We start from the raw sequence: 19,929 nt of genomic DNA, 5'->3' as shown, positions 1-19,929 counted from the left end.
AATTAAACTAAATCTGATATAAAAAATTTCGTGCAATTAAATTTGACAATTCGTTTCAATATTTTAACATTTAAAAAAATAGGAATTTTCCCTTATAAAATTAGATTCCCTAAAATTAATTCGGTTCAATGGAAATTAAATAAATTGTAAATTTCTAAACACAGAAAATTCGAATAATTTTCATGAATTTTAGAGAATATATACGTGAAATAATAATGAAGAAAATATTCATTTGAAAAGAAAAAAATAGATATATCTCTAAAATCAGAACGTGTCTGTATCAGCAAAATGAGATTAGAAGATCTCAAGGAGTTTTGCTCACAGAATCTAATTTATCATTCCTGTATAAATGTGTAAACCTCTAGAAATTGCTGTATATATATATATGTTGAACAAAACACTAAAAAGGGGTGGAGTTATTCGCATGCTCCGTAGATTCGTATCCAAACCTAAATTTCAGAAAGCCAAGTACTCATATTATATATATATATATATATATATTTTATGTAGGTTCCATGAGTATGTCTCAAAGTACTTAAGTACATAATGGTTTCGTTTTACGTCCTCCACCTTTAATCTTTACTGATGACACTTCTCCAATATTGAAATTAGGAAAACGATCACGGTATGTATTTAATTGCAAAACAGTTTTGCACTGCGGTGAGAATTCTCCTATACATATTATAGATTCAGTCCTCTACTTCTCACAACAATGTGATAACGACGACGACGACGACGACGACATTGACAACGACACCTCAAAACTTTTCAGTCGCTAATGAGCAAAATGCTTGGACAAGTTTTTTTTTGTCAGAAGAAAGTCATTTTCCGTCATCACTTCAACTCCGAGTTTTTTTTTTCTGCGACAATTTTCAAACGAAAAAGTCGAAAACGATGGCTTCTTGTAATTCTTGAAAAGAAACCTAAAAATTAAAATTCAAACATTAATATAACATTCGAGATTTTTTCCTCATTTAATAAAAATCATAATTTTAATATAAAAAAAACAAATATTGTTATTTAATTATTAATTATTAATACCTAATTTAAATGAAATTTTTGGAATAATTTTCAGTTTATACTCAACTATATTTACAATGAATTTTCTAATATTAAATTCGATACTAAACGAATTTTCAATTTGTATATATAATTAATTCTAATGATTTAATCTACTTCGATTTCTTGAGGGACTTGAGGTTGAGATTTCCTCCTAGGCATCACACTAAATTATTTTGATCATTAATTTTAATTGCCTATCACAAGCTCATAAAATAATTAAAATTGTTCCCAATAGTTTATTAACGTTCATAAGATTATAAAAATTAAAAAGAGAATTTTCACAATTTTTTTCTCTGCATTAAAATCTTTTTTTTTCGAAATTATAGAGAAAAATTGTTTTCGTAAAATAATAGAAAATTTTTTACTTGGAAAAAAAAAATCACTGCGTAAAGAGTAATTTATTTTCAATTACAGGAAATATTTAACGCGAGTAATTTTCCCTTATTAAAAAAGAAAATAAAAAGACCAAACTCATTAGTGTGTTTACAGGCCAAAAACAATTTTTTCAAAAAAATTAAATTATTCGAAAAGAAAACCAAAGATGAAAAAAGAAAATTTTTTTCAATTTCGAATCGAATTTTCCAATTCTAAAAAGGAACAATAAAAGCTTTTATAGACATTAGAAAAAAAAAACTGGAGCAATCGGAAGAAAATCAAGCTTTAAATCTCCGTTTTGTATTTTAAGTATAAAAGTGTAGAAGAAGAAACTTAACACAGAATTGAATGTGCCAAGGATATAAGAGTACTTTAGGACACAGAAACTCGTCTTTCGAGAATTTTGGGAGAAAATTTCACGAAGTTGGTTACTGCAGTTTGACGCAATATAGAAAATTTAAAAGTGCAAGCTATGTAAAAGCTCAAAGTTTGGCTCTCTCTCTCTCTCTCTCTCTCTCTCTCTCTCTCTCTCTCTCTCTCTCTCTCTCTCTCTCTCTCTACTTTGTCTTTTATTGCAATAAAATACATTCGAAAAATGACTTTCCAAGCCAAGAGTCAATCGAATTTCCTCCACCCAAGGATGTCAAAGAGCCTTGGCAATTTTGTAAAAATAATTCCAAAAAGCGATGAAAACTAAAAAAAAAACAAAAAATACATTTTCAATATTTGTAACAAAAAATTAAAATCACAATAAAAAAATAATATTAAATATAAATAAAATATAAAAAAATATAAATATTTAAAAATAAATTAAAAAAATGTAATTAAATTCAGACTAAATATGTATTAGATTTGAACGTGTAATAATTTTCTCTCTCTCTCTCTCTCTTTTTAGCAAATAATTATTGTCTGTCGAGTAAATAGAATATTATTTTTTTAAAACGTTATCAGAAAAAAAAGAAACGATAAGTCAGAGATACATTTGATGTCTCAAGCGGACTGTTTTACGTTTTAACCGCATACATGTGTGGCGACATATTTTTCCAATATTGCAGCATCTGCCATTCGCAAGTCTATAGAAACTAATCCAATTTACAGTAAAGGATTTTCTATACATAATATATATATAAATGTTAAAGAAATTTGAAACTGGAGCGATAGTCGGCCTTTTTTTATCCATATTAAATAACAAAAGCTATTGTCTACAATTTCATTGAAAGCAATTAAACTTGAGTATTCTCACAGCGTCATATTTTCATCAAAAAACTTTTCCAACTTTTAACTTTTCTCAAGTTATATTATATATGGCATACCAGAAATTCTCACTTAAACTTTTGTTATAATAATACTTTGGAAATTTTTTTTTTTTTTTTTTTTTTTAAACGAGGATTTTATCGTTAAGACAAAATGAAGCTTGAGATCAATAAAAATAGAAAAAAGAAAAAAAAACTTTTCTATATCAAGTCGAGTGTAAGAAAATATGAAAAAAAATCTTTAATTAACGAATTTTTTATTTTATAAAGAAATCAAAATTTGCTATAATAAAAATTAAAATAAAAAAAAAATAATATTATTATTAATTAATAATAATAATAAAAATTTAATTAAAAAATTTAATAATTGTGACCTGGACAGTTAAAAGGGACCTTTTGTCCGAAAAAATTAATTTTTTATTGATTGGTGATTCTGATAGAAAAAAGTTTTTAATAATATTTTAATAATAATTTAATAATAATAATAAAAATTTAATTAAAAAATTTAATAATTAGTTAATTGATAAAAATTAAAATCAATAAAAAAAATAATATTATTATTAATTAATAATAATAATAAAAATTTAATTAAAAAATTTAATAATTAGTTAATATTGAGTAAAAAATTTGAAGTCTTGTTTATGAAATTAATTTCCATCTTAGATGATAATTCTGGTCAAATGTTAATTATTTAATTTTGCCAAAGAAGCGAGTCAGTGAACCATATGGCTTCACTTGCGTGGGGGCTTGAAAAGTAAATGAAGTAATTTTAAAAAGAAAAAAAAAATTTAAAGAAGTTTTTATATGAGTATTTCTGTATTTTTTTTTTTTTTTTTTTTTTGATGAACTTTTTTAATAACAAAATTTTTTTTTTTTCAGTTAATTAATACCTGACTCCAGAGACCTTGGCCATTATTATTATTATTATGGAAGAAAGCAGCCAGCAGGTCGTGACACAGCATGGGATAGGCGTACATTAACGCCACCCTAAACATGATATCCCGCAATTCCGCGCTCATCGTAAATTCAATTCATCCATTCATCCCTATTCAGGAAGCTTGGTGACATAAGTTCCTGCCTGGTGTGTACACTTTCGTCTAATAAACCTGTTTCCAGAGGCTCTTGAAAATAAAATACACACACTAAAAAAAAAAAAAAAGAACTACTCTTCATTACATTTTCCCACTATCAACGACTAATTATCAATTTTTATTCCTCAACAAATAAAGCATTCAAATTAAAAAAAAAAACTAAATTTTTTTTTTATTTCGAAATTTTTTATTCATTTAGTTGCAATTTACTGTTTTCTAATAAAAAAATACAATTTCCTAACAATTAATTAATTTTCAATTTAAAAAACAAATTTCATTGTTTTCCGGGGGGGAAAAAAAATTCACTTGAATTGAAACACTTTATAACTGTTTGTGAAAACAAATGAGAAATTCAATTGGCTCGAGTAAATCAATGGAAAAACGAAAGAACACTGACTGACACTCACAACAACAGAGAGGAGATTTTACGATAATGCTATATAGGATTAGTTAAAACCTTATCTCTTATCACTACAGTGTGTTAAAAAATATAATTTTTTTTTTTAAACACAAAAATTACAATTCTTTTGCAAAAACATTTTCATAATTTTCAAATAAAAATTGGAATATTTCGAAATTTTTTTCGAATTACAATTCTCATAATACATTTGTGATGAACCTTGAAAAAAAAATGCGATTTTCAAGACACAACTAAAAGGATCGCCTCAAATAATAGATTCTATCACGTTTTTCAATAAAATGGAATGCGTTTAATCGAATATTGTCCCGAAGGACTAGAAATTTTTCACAGCTATCTCTATCAGAAAATTCGTTGAAAAAAAAATAAAAGTACAAAAAAAATTTTTTTTTTCAAATTTTCCTCGCTTTCAGTAAAATAGAATCAAATTTTTTAATTAAACAACAAATAAAACAATAAAACAAAAATAGATGAACAATATATAAAATAATAAAAATAAAATTATTACTAAAAAAAGTAATAAAATTATTACTAAATAAAAAAAAAAAAAAAAAAACAAAAAGAAAATTAAACCTAATGGAGAAATAACTGCCGATGATAGGTGAGAAAAAGCAAAAACGAAAAACGATATTGGAATAAATCTCTTCCGATCCGTTTATTGAAGCATTGAAGAAAATCTCAAATAATGTGGCGGCATAATTGCAGAAAAAAAAGAAGAAAAGAAAAGAAAAAAAAAAAACGTTGAATAGACGCCAAACGTTTCAACACCGAATAATTTGCCCTAGATTTAGAAGCTATATACGAAAAGCTACTTCTTTAAGAAATTTTAATGGATACTTTTCTCGAAGCCAAAATCGTTCGACTATTACTATTGAATTTGTACTTAAAAATTTTCTCCTTGAATAATATCGTTTAATTATCTCTTTCTATTGCAAATATTACGCGATCGTGAATAAAATTAATTTTTTACTTGAAAACTTATCAAAATTCTATATATACTTTTATTCAATGATCCAATTATTCCTCTTTTTTATCGTATCAATTGACAATAAGTAAAGAACTTTTTCAAGTGAAACGAATCATCACTAATATACAAAAGTGGTCCATAATAAATATATATATGTGTGATTTCTTCAAATATCTCTGAAAAATATTATCGTTCCAAAAATGAAAGAAAATATGAAAGAATAATTTTTACTAGCCTTCGAAATCCCAGAAGGACATTTAAACAGTTTATCATGAATTATTCGAGAGATATTACAAAGAAATAGTCAAGGAGGGACTTTATCGAAACATTCTGACCCTTTTTCTATATTGACATATTTTTCCCCAATGGTTGGTTTAATCATAAAAAAAAGTTTCTTTTAAATTAAAAATTGAAATTTGAAATAAAAATAAATTTTATTTTTCATTCAAATTTTTTTTTTTAACTGCATCAGAAATGGAATTTTTAATATTCGAATTTTTTCTACTTGTAGAAATCATTAATAAAGATAAAAAAAAAAATTAAAAACAAAAACAGATTTTCGTGTAAACATTAACAGTAGTTTGTAGATATTAACAAGGGTAGGAATTGTCATCCTTAGATCATTAACTTTGTACCAAGGCAGAAAAAAAGTCACCCTTGCCAAGTGATCAAAATCCGATTACTCAAATGCAGACTCGGAATAATGATTATAGAGGGGCAAAAATAGACGAAACAGAACCGAAAAGAGATTAAAAAAAAAGAAAAGAAAAAAATTTAAAAATAGGATTTCAGTTGACCTGCATTCAAAATCGCCTGAATAAATAGACTTTCAGAATTCGAGTTTTCTCGAGGGATATTGTTTACGACAAAAAAAAAAAAACAATTGTCACATCATTCAATTTTTAGAAAATTGATACTTTCAAAATATCGCAACTGATAAATAACGAAATGAAATTTTTTACACAATTTTTCACGAAGAATACAAAACTATTTTTATACTATTGAAATAATGGGGTGCATGATTATTCCATAAAAATTATTCGTGAGAATTTTCATTTTCAACAATTATTAATTATTTTAATTAATAATTTTTTAATTATTTTAAAATAATTAATTATTTTTTACATGAATTTTCATTTTTTCAAATTAACATTTGTCAGAATTTCTTTTTTTTTACAGAATTCAGAATTCTTAGACACCGAAATTTTATTTGGCAGAATTCTTAAAACGTCAAATTTTCATTTGTCCGAAATTGCAAGTAAAAATTTGTTTAAAAAGTAATTCTGTCAAATGTTAATTGGAAAAAATAAAAATTCGTCTAAAAAATAATTATATCTAATAAAATCTAATGAAAATTTTAACTAATGATTTTTATGGAATAATCATGAGCACCAAAATAATTATTCTCTATTGTAACTGAATTTTTTTTTCCAATATTAAAAAAATTTATTTTTGTTTCAGATCAAAAAGAAGAAAAAGGTTCACCACTTTTTGAATGAATATAGTTTTCAAAAATGAAACATGAAATCAAGAATCAAGAAGATGAAATCAAGAAACATGAAAATAGCTTCTTTTGTAGATCAAAAATGGCATATGATGATAGTTTACGAGCGTTAATTGTACGAGGGCTTAGGTGGCAAGCCATTACCGTTAATCTGTTAACTCGGGTCAATAGGCTGCTGCTGCTGCTGCTACACACGATATTCCTTACATGCACCTATGACAATACAAATTATGCCACCTGACAGACTATGCACACATAAACGAACAACAACCAAAGAAGAGCTTAAAGTGCATTTTGAGGTTGTTTACTATAGACCCTTCAAGTCATGTGATTCACACTAAAGTTATTTCAATCCTGATTTTGAATTTTTTCGCTTTGGTAAATCGAGACATCGACGAGATAAGACATCAATCTGAATTTTTTTTTTTTTTTCCTATAAAAATAAAAATAATATCAATAGATTTTCAGAAGAAAATACAAAAAAAAGAAACCTTACCTCTAAACATGCTTTACAACTATAAAAGAAAAAAATAAAAAAAAAAATTTATTTATTTTATTTTATTTTATTTATATTTTCCTTAAGGGGGATTGCATTTTTTTTTCACGAAATTTTGTGTTAATTAAAAACGTCTTTGTTTTTAATTAACACAAAATTTCGTGAAAAAAAAAAATGCAATCCCCCTTAAGGAAAAAAATTGTTCGAGCATTTTAAGGGAGGCGATGAAAATAACCAAGGAACGTTGTGTATAAAGATATTTAATAAATGTCGAAATCAATCAACTATCAATATGACAGTTATTAAAAACCGATAAATAAATAGAAAAGTGAAATAACTCTTGATTTACCGTAATTTTTGGTTTAGTCATTAAAAATCATATTTAATGTATCAATATTAAACTTTTCTATTTTTCAATTCAAAAATTCGAATTTTTCAAAAAAAAGAAATAAAAAAATAAATAAATATTTTAATAAAATAAAAATAAATAAATTGCAAAAGCCGCAAGTGGAAAAAAAAGAAGAAAAATCGAGAACTCTTGGAACTATAATTAAACTCGGATGTTCTAAAGTGTTTTCCCATCAAAGGCAGAGCTACTATCAGTTATACTGGGGAGAAAATCTCTAGTATAAAATTTTGCTGAAAAAGCAACTGAAACGTGGTTGGATTCACGCCAAAAATCTTACACTACTCCACCTAATTAGTTAATTATCGCTAACTCAGCAATCTCTTTATGTTTATACAAAAGAGGAATAATAATAATAATAAAAAAAAATCAATGAACTTGTAAGAAAAACTTCTTTTGTTCAACAAGAAAACTTTTAAATATATAATGAAAAATTCATTTGATCAACAAAATTGTAAAACTTTACATAGAAATATACTTTTCTTTTTCTTTTTTTTTGCCTTAGAAAAAAGAAAAAAATGTCTCTTGTAAAGCTTCTTAGAGTGCAAATCAATACAAAAGGGAATATTATTTTCTCGATAATTTTATAGGTGATAATTCTCTCCAATATGCAGAAAATATTTCAAGAAAATAAATTTTATTTTTAAAAATAAATTTTTCTAAATTCTAAAAGAAGAAAATAATTTTAAAATAAATAAATAATTTTTTAAAATAAATTTTCATTAATAAAAAATTATCATATTTGAAAAATAAATTAGAATATTTATTTCAAGAATAGTAAGTGATTATATTCGTCAAATTTTTTACAATTAAGTTAAGAAAACTCTTATGTGAAAGGAACAATTTTTTTGAAAAGAAATAATTTCATAAAAAAGAATTCATATATATGAAATCTTTTTTATGAAAAGATGGAAAAGACTTTATAAGAAAAAAAACTATAAAAGGAAAATATACTTCAATATAAAAGGAAAAACTTCAGAAAAAGGAAAAACTACATAAAAAAAAGTTCATAAAATAAAAAACCATAGATATGGGAAAAAGAAATTACATAAGAGAAAAAAAAACCGTTAAAAAAAATTATTTTTTATCTAAACTTTAATCGTTACACACAAAGAAATTTTTTTATCTAAATATAATTTAAATAAATTTAAATAAATTGATTTAAATAAAAAAATATATTTATCTGAGTTAAATAACTATTATGTTTTTGGATAAACATTTTGGCAAAAAATAAAATATTTGGTAATTGAAATTTGTTTAAAATAAATATTTGTTTGGCTCTAAGATAAATATAATTTTTCTCAGGGTGTAAATTGCAGCAATAGAAATTTCTAGTAACTGAAAAAAATATTCTTTCGAGTTGAAAAAAAAAATATATGGGAACAAAAGTGCGGATATTTCAGAGCAAAAGTAGATGACGATATACGACAAATGGATGTGGGAGGGAATCAAATGACATCCTTGATGACAACGGTTTCAAGTTGCCACTACGTGCTCAAATAGCGGAATGAACATTCAAAAGAGAAATGCAGAACAAAAGAAGGGGTGTTGCTTTAAGTTGACTATGACTGCCGGTGTGACATTAACGATTAATTCTATATTTATCATTTTAACACCAAAAAGCTTTTGTAGGAGTCGTAAGTTGGACCCATGAAAAGGACAATGAAACCACGTGCTCGCAAAATACAAGGATTACTCTCATCAAATAGATTAAGAGGGTATTATCTTTATCAACCTTGAAAATGTTCACCACATTATTGTATTTTCAGAACAATAAACGTAAATTAATATTATTCACATTTGATGAAAATTATTTTGAGCATTCATGTTTTTTTATTCTTCATAGAGGAATTAATTTAAAATTATTATTTATTATTATTATTACTTTATAATAAATAATATTTAAATTCTTTAATTTTTTTTTACACGCTATTAAAAAAAGGAAGTGAAACAAAAATTGTTGAATAAAAAAATAAATTTCAGAAACGATAATATAAAATATTCAATATTTCAGAATTTCGATAAAAATCTGCTGACGCGTCACTTTAAGAAAATTTCCTCTTTTCATCATTCAAAATCTAATACCAATAAATATTACCCACAAATGGCAAAATACCTCTTTATTGTTACATGATGGAAAAAAATGAGTTTGGCTAAAATCCATCAATTACAACCATTTTTTTTCATTCATATTTTTTTTTCAATTATACAAAAAAAAAAGACACAAATTAAAGACAGAAATCTTTAGACATGATTTTTTGAATGAAAAACAGATTTCTTTGAATTAAAAAATAATTTGTATTAAAGAATAAATCTTTTCAATCAAAATAAGATGTTAATGAAAAATTACAAAAAAAGCTCTTTTAATAAAATGAAAGTAGAATTTTTTTCAGATTAAAAAATTTCTTGACTTCACGAATATAAAAAATATTTTTTGTCCATTTTTCTTTGAATTTTTAAAATTTGAAAATTAATATAAAAAAAAAATCTTATTTTCAATAAGAGGAAGATTTTTAATTTTGTAATATATATTGACCCTAAATGATTCTATTTGGAATATAAAAAAAAAAAAAAAAATCGCAAAAGATTTCTTTAAATTAAGAAATTAAAAAAATACTTTTCTCTGAGGTAAAATAAAAATATTTCTGTATTAAAGAAATTTTCTTTAAAATTACAGAAATTTAATTACATTTTACGAATTTAATAAGATTTTCTAAACAAAATGAAAAATTCACAACTGAATTTTAAAAAAAAACCAAAAAAAAAATTGGAAAAATTTTTTAAAACCATTTAAAATGATAATTAATTTATGAGGGAAAATTTATTTTCAAAAATGCTCATCGAATTGGAAAAAATTTTCAAAATAATTTAAAATGATAAATAATTAATTTGTGAGGGAAAATTTATTTTCAAAAATGCTCATCGAATTGGAAAAATTTTCAAAATCATTTAAAATGATAATTAATTCGTGTGGGAAAAAAAAATTAGAAAAATTTTTTAAAACCATTTAAAATGATAATAATTAATTTGTGAGGGAAAATTTATTTTCAAAAATGCTCATCGAATTGGAAAAATTTTTCAAAATCATTTAAAATGATAATAATATTAATTTGTGAGGGAAAATTTATTTTCAAAAATGCTCATCGAATTGAAAAAACATACCCCATGTGATATCATTGAACCAAAATTGCGAAGCGGACGAGCCACCATGTTCAGTGACAAAAGAGGGAAGCGAGTGACCGGTTTCACTTGAAGTATAAGGTCCATGAACAAGACATCCGCTTGATCCTGGTCTTATAAGACGATTATTCGATGCATAAATAACATCCGTACTACTCATATCTTCAAGTTCAGTTTCTGAAACATCATCATCTCCATCGTCGCGCAATAATTTTATTCTGGAAGACGTTTGCACAAGTACATCCCTTGGATCATCATGATGAATATAACTATTAAGATGAATTGGCTGTTCATATTCTGCCGAATCACTGCCTGGGGATGGACTAAAATTACTAGTACCCGGCCTTGGCTGTAAATCCCTAGGGAACACGTGGTGTATCATACCACCGGATGTTGAACCCTCAACTAAATTAGATGGAAAAGTTCGACGTTCAGCAGCAGCGGCGACAGCAGCGGCAGCCGCTGAATATGAATAAAACGAACCACCCTGAATCATACGACTACAGGGTGGATCTTCACCGTCCAATTCGCCTTGAACTTGCAATTGTGATGTGCCTTGCAATGAATCAAGTGTTTGATACTGTTGAGCTGGTTGTTGTTGTTGTTGTTGTTGTTGTTGTTGAAGTTGATGATTAATAGTTTTATCCTTGTCACGACGAGGTGACCGACCCCTGTCCCCAACGGAAGTTGCGCTCCAGTAGCCCCACGCCATTCTGCTTGGTCGATTGGCCTGTTGGTCACGTGTAAGATTTTTTTTTTTTTCTAAACCAAAAAAAAGAAGCGTTTTTAAAATTTTGTCCAAAACCGATCGATAGTCCTTTTTTTCGTTTGGAAAATAATTTTTCCTTTCTCACTTATTTGCCCCAGGGGGGATATAAATTTCAATGATGATGATGATGATGATGATGATGATGAGAGCTTTTTGATCGGACTCGCCCTCTTTCGTCCTGGACTCCTCGAGTATAACAGATGATTCACGAGAATCCGATGGATTGGACCACCGAGTTGTGGATATTGACTGCAGCAGAATTGTTACTGCCGCCGCCCGGCGCACGCTACCATCAAGGCAATTCGGAGAGCGCAAACGCCAAGTTCTGTCCTTGTTGCTTAATGGAACTTTCCCCGGTTCTTGGTCTTCCTCGCTCCTTGATAAACCTACGCAAACACCAACAAAAGTTGGCATATATCGCTCTCTTTCCGAGTCCACCTCGGACTCTTTGGTAGGTAGATGGGTGGTGAACCTAGGTAGGCCACCAGGTATTTCAGGATGAATCTCCATCAGGCGAATCGTTTATTCAAATCACTTGACTCTCAGAATTTTTCCTCTAATATATATATATACATATTTAAAATCCTCATTTGCTGCAAAAAAATACTAAAATTATTATAAAAAAAAAAAAAATTTCCTCATAAAAACAATTCCCGGGTTAGAAGAGAGAGAGAGAGTAACCATGGAATGTGTCAATGATTTTTTTTTTTCCCGGAAAGGACTACAGGCGTGGCTCTTCCTCTCAATCATCGCAGTCGACATTACTTTTTGTTTCTGTAAATAAAATCTTTAAAAATATTTTCCAAAAAAAAATCCTTTAATTTTCAAAAAATAGTATTTTTTGTATTAAATTTAAAAAATTTTCGCGAATACGTAAATAAAAGCTTAATTGATCAATAATTAAAAAACATGACACGTAAAATGCGGTCATAATGGAAAATAAAAAAAGAAGAAAGAATCTAGAGCTCAGTTTCAATAGTCAGTATTAAATGCTACGGTTCATGTTACACGCTAGGCTCAACGATGAGGAGAATCGATCAAATTTAGGAGAGCGACGTATTCCCTCGAATTCATTCGCACAATGGTGATCTCGCCGGTGAATTATAGTGAACCACTCCGCTAAAATTTGCAGTCGAACAGTAGTGACCTTAATAGCGAAAGCTTCCTTTAATCACGCTAATTATTATCTGTCCTCATTTCGAAGAAAATTTATTAATTTAAAAAAAAAAAAAATTTCTTCTATTAAAATAACTTCGAAATTAGAAAATTTACCTCTTCATTTCTAAATTTTTTTTTTTTTCAGTAAAATTTATTAAAAAATAGGAAAATTAAAAAAAATCTTTTTTGGAGAAATAATTTTTTTTGTAGACAAATCTCGAGAGAATTTTAATTAATTTTTCTTCTAATGAACAGTCCTTAGAAAGGGTAATCGATTTTATGTTATTCATGATACACAGGAAGTATGTACAAATTCACGTTGAGTACACTTGATTGAAGCACTTGCTAATGCTTTCAGTTTCCAGTCACGCGATATATAACCCTTTTTATCTTACGTCTTAACTAATTTTTTAATTTTTTTTTAAAATTTAATAAAATTCTTCTAAAATAATTTTTTTTCCCCCACATTTTAAATCAAATCTGAAATGATTCGAAAAACAATTTTCCAGAAACAAAAAAAAATAGGATTTTTTGTCTTGTAAAATAAATTATTCAAAAAACAATATTTGTTCGCAAAAAAAAAATTTTAATGAGAAATGTATAATTTGAAAAATACCTTTATGAAATGGCTTTTTCTCGCTCATTTCCCCGACGAATAAATGCGAGAGAAAAAAAGCTTCTAGGATAACAATACATTTTAAAGAAAGATGTCAAGGCCGGGGAAATTTAAACCGACATGTCCCCATATCATGAATAATTATTTACTTCCTCGCAACTTTTATTTTCATTCGCTTTTCAATTAAATGATAAAACTTTTATTAATTCAAAAAAAAAAAAAAAAAAAAAAAATCGTTAATTTTTGATCAATGAAAGTTAAAAAGAAGAAAATTTATTCATCTTTCAAAAAAATATATTTTCTAATTGTTTCCTTTGCTACTTGACTGAACAAAGTTCAATTATGACTATTGCATAATGAATTGAATTTTCAATTAAAATAATTTAATAAACATTTTTTTTAAAAATATTAATATTCAAAATAATAATAATAATAATAATTTTAAAAAAATAATTAAAATACTTGGAAATCTTCAAATCGAAAAAAACTGTGATATTAATTTAAATATTTATCACTTCCTGCAGCTAACATTGGAACTTCTCAAATAAAAATCGATATTAATAAATAGAAGGTTACAAATAGAATCATTGGGGGAAGATAAATATTGTTCCAATAAACCGGAAATGATAAAAATGAAAAAAAAAAGTGTAAGAAAATTTTTATTTGACATTTATTGAATTGTCATTCGTAAAATAATAAAGAGTGAGAATTTTAAAGTATAAGTAAAAATCTTTTTGTTCAATGAATTCGAATGTCTTTTACATATCCAGTGATGAATAGTGAATTGAACAAGTAGAAAAGATGAAAAAGAAACTAAAAGCGAGCACAATTTTTTTTTTTTTTTTTCATCCATAACTAGTTAGAATCGTGTCAAACGTGACATATTTTTCGAAAAAAAAAACACTATGAGAAAACAAAAATTTCCAGCCACTGATTCAATATTCAAATACAATCATCAATTCTACAAGCAGATAAAATATGAATCAGAGTTTCAAGAAACAGAGATATTTCAAGAAAATTGAGAAAAATATTTCGGAAAATTTGAAAAAGTATTTTTCAGAAAAAAATTATTCTACTGTAAAAAAAAAAAATAAAATTGTTTGTGAAAACAAAATTTTGGAATAAAATATTTAATATTCAAATTTTTCGAATAAAATAAATAAAAGAAAGAGTTTCATTCTGAGATGATATTTTCCATTCAGGTCTTTAATTGCAAATCTTGCCAGACTAAAAAGGAGAGGGGCAAAAAGGGGATAAGGGGGGTGGGGTGGGGGGATTTGTAACGAGAATAGTACTGGTATGCATTTTGCTAGACTTTACTCAACGGGTATGTATACCCATTCTATTCCTTTGTGGTTTTCTCCGATATCCAACCATGAATACTTCACGCGTTCCTGAAAGCGCAATCATTGTTCCTGCAGATGAAAAGTGCAAACAAGGACTTCTGCGGACGGCAAAAACAGATACAAAGTTACGTTACTTGTGCTCAATTCGAAAATAGCTCAATAATGTCGTGTGAACCTTGAAAATTAATCGATAATTATAAAAAATTTATCATCACAAATGGAAATTTTCACTATATTCAAAGTCAAAACAATTTTTTTTTCCATCCTTTTTGGTGAATTAAAAAAAAAATTAATTTTATTATATAATTAAAATAAATATTTATATTTTAAAAATAATTCTCTAATTTAGTTTGAGAATTATTTATTAAATATCTAAAGAATATAATTATTTAAATATATATTTATATAATTCTCATACCACAATTCATCACAAGATGAAAAAACATATATCTCTAATGCTACGAATTGAATGATATTGACGTTAACCTATTAACCCAATTTTATTGCCCTATCTATCAAACTATTTGTTCCCGAATGCATATAATAAAAAGGTATGGGAGAAAAAAAAATCATATTTGTCAAATTAAAATGAAAAAAACTTGATGCATCACAATTTTAAGAATCTTGATTCTTTCCAGTTTCAACCCGTTCTCTAAAATGACATCACTATTACTATAGGGCGGAAATATTTCAATTCAGTTGAAAAAAAAAAAACCTAAAAGAATCACGAGATGAAAAAAAATTCTACAATCATAAATTATTATTATTATTATTATTAATATTTCAATTTTTGAAATATTCAACTATAAAAGAATTACAAAATAAAACAAAAACATGTAAAAGTAATTAAAAAAAAAAAAAAAGTAGTTAAAAATACAATTTACGAAAACAAAAATATAATCGTTAAAAAAATATAAAGTATATAATTTCATTTCTTTATTGTGCTTTTATTTTTGTCTTGTGTTTCAAAATGAAAGCCGATTTTCCAACAAAACTAAAAAGCTTGTTAAAATGTAAACTTTCGAGAACTCGGGAGAGAAAATAAAGGGAAGTCAATATATTTTCAGTGCCACGAAGAGGAGAATACTGCAGTACATTAAAGTACCTGCAATGTAAAACCACCAGAAAGCTTTCGAGCAACGTCTAACTAAATCAAATAAATTTTATATATATATATATATATATATATTCAAAATTATCCTTTATAAAGTAGTGACAGAATTAACTGTTATTACGTGAAATTTTTTGAATTTTAATATTCGAATTTATACATAATAAAAACTACTTTTTTTCAATTGACATTAATACAAAGAAGCTGTTAATTAAAACAATTAAATCACACAAAATCGAATTAAATAAATAAATCCGATTCTTTTATACGAATTTTATAGAATCTGTTTAGAATTTAAAAAAAAACGAAATTTAATTTACTTAAAATTTTAAAAACTTTTCTATTTACTTTTAATTAAATATTAATAATCATATGAGAAAATAGTTTTCCATGATTGATTATAAAAAATTACAATGATTAAAAATTAAATAATGTGAATATATTTCTCCAATTTAGGAAAAAGATTTTAAAATTGAAAAAAAAAAATGGCCACTAACCGTGAATTGTTATTTCTGTGTCCTTTTCAAGATCATAAAGTCGAAGAGCCTCGTCAAGTTCCTGTTGAGACACAATTCTACATGGATCACCCTCGTCGTCGACCCATTTCATTGTGAACTGATCCTGTCCTGAACCAGAGCCCGCACCAAAGCCACAGATTGTCCGCATCTCTTCACGCAAAGTATCCACCGAGATTCCAGCGGTGATATAAGTAATTTGAACTTCTCTGCAAAAAACACATGTAACGTCAAATTATATTTAAATATTTTTATTCATTAAAAGAAAGCTTCTTTTTATTTTAATTAAGCGCAATTTTGTGAAAAAAAAAAAATTCTCTACAAAATAAAAAATCGAATTTTTGACAAAATCTCCTGAAATCTATATTAAAAGGAGAAATAATTTTTTAAAAAAATATAATCTTTAACATACTTTTGTTAATTACATCTTATCTTATCTGAAAAACGGGTCAAATTACGACTAAGATTTTACTCTCTCGTAAAATGGTTCAATTTTAATAAATTCGACTTTCTCATATTTAATTGGATTTTCGCTATATATTCGAATTTATGATTTAAAATTTTCATTATCACAATCGATTGTATTTCAATTTGAAAAATGAAAATTAAATTAAAAACTTAAAAAAATTTTTTCCCCGAAACATTTTTTTCGAAATCTATATGAAAAATAAGGATATATAGGTATTTTTTTAATTTTTTATTTGATAAAAATGAAGGAAGTTATGATTTTTTTGAAATTTAACGTCAACGATGGAAGTGTGTTTTTGGGACATTTTTTAATCTATTGTACTAATAAATTAAAAATTATGCTATATATGAAATTTGTTCATTTTTTCTTAAATTTTTCAAATATCTGCTCAAAAATAATGTACCTATATAAGAGAAGCAACAAAAAAATTGAAATTAAACTCAAAAAGTGAATTTTCTCAAAAGGGATACTTTCGATTTTTAATTTTTTTTTTTTGCATTGCAATCTCTGATGATTGAAGAATTTTTTCCCCTATCTGCGAAAGTGGTACTTTTAGTTTTTAAGTTACTATTTACCATTTTTAAGCTCGACGCAACGATTTTTAGTATGTTTTTATGAAAATTTAAAAAAAAAAACAAATGAATAATAATGGAAAAAGATTATATTTGTAAAATAACTGCTTAAATTCTGTGAGCCGTACTAAGAAAATTAAAAATAGTAATTTAAAAACTAAAAGTACCACTTTCGCAGATAGGGGAAAAAATTCTTCAATCATCAGAGATTGCAATGCAAAAAAAAACAAAATTAAAAATCGAAAGTGTCTCTTTTGAGAAAACTCACTTTTTGAGTTTAATTGCAATTTTTTTGTTACTTCTCTTATAGGTACGTTATTTTTTGGCAGATTTTTGAAAAATCTAAGAAAAAATCAACAAATTTCATATATAGCATAATTTTTAATTTATTAGTACAATAGATTAAAAAATGTCCCAAAAACACACTTCCATCATTGATGTTAAATTTCAAAAAATCATAACTTTTTTCACAGGGTGTCTACTAAAAATCTGAAATAAAATTCCAGGACTTTTTCACGACTTTCTAGGACAAATTTCTTATTTTTCCAGGACATTTCGAAAAAAATGTTTCGGGGAAAAAAAATTTTCAATGAAAATCTCCCGTGGAATGCCCCATATGGATAAAAGAAACGTAAATTTTGAAAAAAATTGTACAAAATTAAGTTCCGGAAGTTTAACATTAAAACACTAATTAAATATTCAAATATAGAGTTATAAATAGAAACTCGAATTACCCATTGTATATAATTTTCACTCTTATATCGTCGTTTTCTGTAGTTTGCGTGGGCATTCTTGTTTTCTGCAGTCGTAGTCCTTTGCCTGAAAATAGAAAAAAGAAATAAGTGTGAAAACTTGTTTTGTTTTTTTTTTTTTTTATATAAATACGAGAGAGAAAAATATTGTCTATTTCACGAAAGGACGAAACGTAAAGCAATTGTAGTATCATATTATTAATATTTATGACATAGTAATTTGAATGACGTCACATGTCCGTGATTTTTTAAACGACGTAGATGATGTGAGACATTTGCGAATATTGTCGTTCCATATAGATTTGCAATACAGACCTTGCACGTTCTTTAAAAAAAAAAAAAAAATTGCAGCTAACAAATGGCAATTAGATGAAGATGTTCAGTAGACTTAAATAAAATAATATAACTATTTTTAACATGAGGAAATTTTGTACTTCTTTTTTTTTTTTTTTTTTTTTTCTTGACTTTTAATACAAACCCTTGAGGTTGAGAGCATGAGAAAAATAATTACCTTAATATAATGAAGTGGATGGGAGATTTAATTAAAAATAATAATTTGGAAATAAATAGAAACTTCTTTTAAAACAAAAAAAATTTAAGGAATGCGATCTTTTTAAAAAAAAAATGTATAAAATTATTTTTCTCGTCGCTCCTTATGCAATGAGAAAGAAAGCATTAAAAATAGGTGCAAGAGCATTCAAGAAGCAGGTATAATAACCAGGAAGAAGGCTCGGCTAAGAAAACAAAAAAAAAATAAAATAAAAAATCTAAAAGGTAGTTGTGCAGTATCGTGTACTCACCTTTAAAAACCCGGCGCAAAGACATTTCAAGGGAGAAATTTGCTTTAAAAAAGAAAACTTCACTTTTTCTCGTTTTACTGAATAACAGTACAAAATGAGTGCCGGTAGTCATGTTCGTTAAATGTTTTGTGAATTCTCTTTTACAAAATTATAAATTATTATTCACATGTGTAGGAAACATTTTTTTTTTTATTATAGACAATAAGACCTCTTCTGTATGACGAAATAAAAGATTCATGAATATATAAAATAATCATAATTATTTCCTACTCATATTCATTCAACGATTATTATATTAAAATTATTATCTCCGATTTTTTTGCGAATTAAACAGCAATAATTAAACGTTATGTAAAGTGGTTCGAAAGCCACGAGGAAACGGTGCATTGACACAATAATGAACAACTAAATTGTATACAACTTTTTTTTTTATGTAACCTTTTTTAGAAAACAATAGAATAATTGTCATTTTCCTTGTAAGATGCTAATTAAGAAATTTGAGAAAATTAATATATATTATTTACTCAAAATAATTATTAAAATATTTTATGGGGAATTTTTCACAAATTTTCTTCCATTTTTAAATAACCAAAGAATACAAGTCATGTTGTAAATTGTAACTGTGGTAACCTGGTAACTGTCAATTGCCCCCTGACACGTTATAGAAACTATTCAGCGACAACTTGGTAACATTAGAAAACCAGAAATAAAACTGGTCTTAGTCAGAGAGAACAAGCGTTTACATGTTTTTAAATTGATGTTATTTCTCTCAGACATTAATTGTCCCCTCTTTTGTACCAATTAACCTCGTTTATATTACATTTACCCTTCTTGTCAGATTGACTCACCGTGTTCGTTGAACAATGACATAAAATGATCCTCTTGTTTTTGAAATTTGTCTATGAATTTTTTTTATCTATTCTCTCAAGCAAATTTACTGTAGAATTTTATACTAAGGCACTGAATTTCTAAAAAAAAAAAATAATAATAAGTAACTCAAAGAAATGACATTTAAAATAAAATGTAAAACACTATTAACAAGACGCGTTGTCACTTGGCTGCCGCCATT

General features: G+C 26.2%; 1 protein-coding gene and 1 long non-coding RNA gene across 4 annotated transcripts in view; one reads left to right on the top strand and one right to left on the bottom strand.

The window, feature by feature from the left end:
- Positions 1-7,242, top strand: part of LOC127285748 (uncharacterized) — a 46,719-nt gene extending 39,477 nt beyond the window's left edge. The window contains exons 4-5 of the long non-coding RNA XR_007843628.1: positions 3,570-3,771; positions 6,628-7,242. This is a non-coding gene — a long non-coding RNA (uncharacterized LOC127285748). The remainder of the gene's footprint in view (positions 1-3,569; positions 3,772-6,627) is intronic.
- LOC127283566 (atypical protein kinase C) overlaps positions 1-19,929 on the bottom strand; it is a 26,583-nt gene extending 6,654 nt beyond the window's left edge. Inside the window, exons 1-3 of one of the 3 annotated variants that reach the window (XM_051308717.1) lie at positions 19,709-19,929; positions 18,043-18,127; positions 16,250-16,476 (exon numbers count right to left, since the gene is read on the bottom strand). In XM_051308717.1, the coding sequence (XP_051164674.1) occupies positions 16,250-16,476; positions 18,043-18,127; positions 19,709-19,730 (334 nt within the window). In that variant the 5' untranslated portion in view covers positions 19,731-19,929. Of the gene's footprint in view, positions 1-10,734; positions 11,471-16,249; positions 16,477-18,042; positions 18,128-18,860; positions 19,017-19,708 lie in introns of those variants that run through there. The other 2 variants (XM_051308642.1, XM_051308567.1) reach the window with 2 other exon arrangements.

This window comes from Leptopilina boulardi, unplaced genomic scaffold (assembly GCF_019393585.1).
Source record: "Leptopilina boulardi isolate dan_hultmark-lab unplaced genomic scaffold, ZJU_Lbou_2.1 LbouV2_1, whole genome shotgun sequence".
Classification (NCBI taxonomy): Eukaryota; Metazoa; Arthropoda; class Insecta; order Hymenoptera; family Figitidae; genus Leptopilina; species Leptopilina boulardi.
This window is presented reverse-complemented; position numbering and strand designations above follow the sequence as displayed.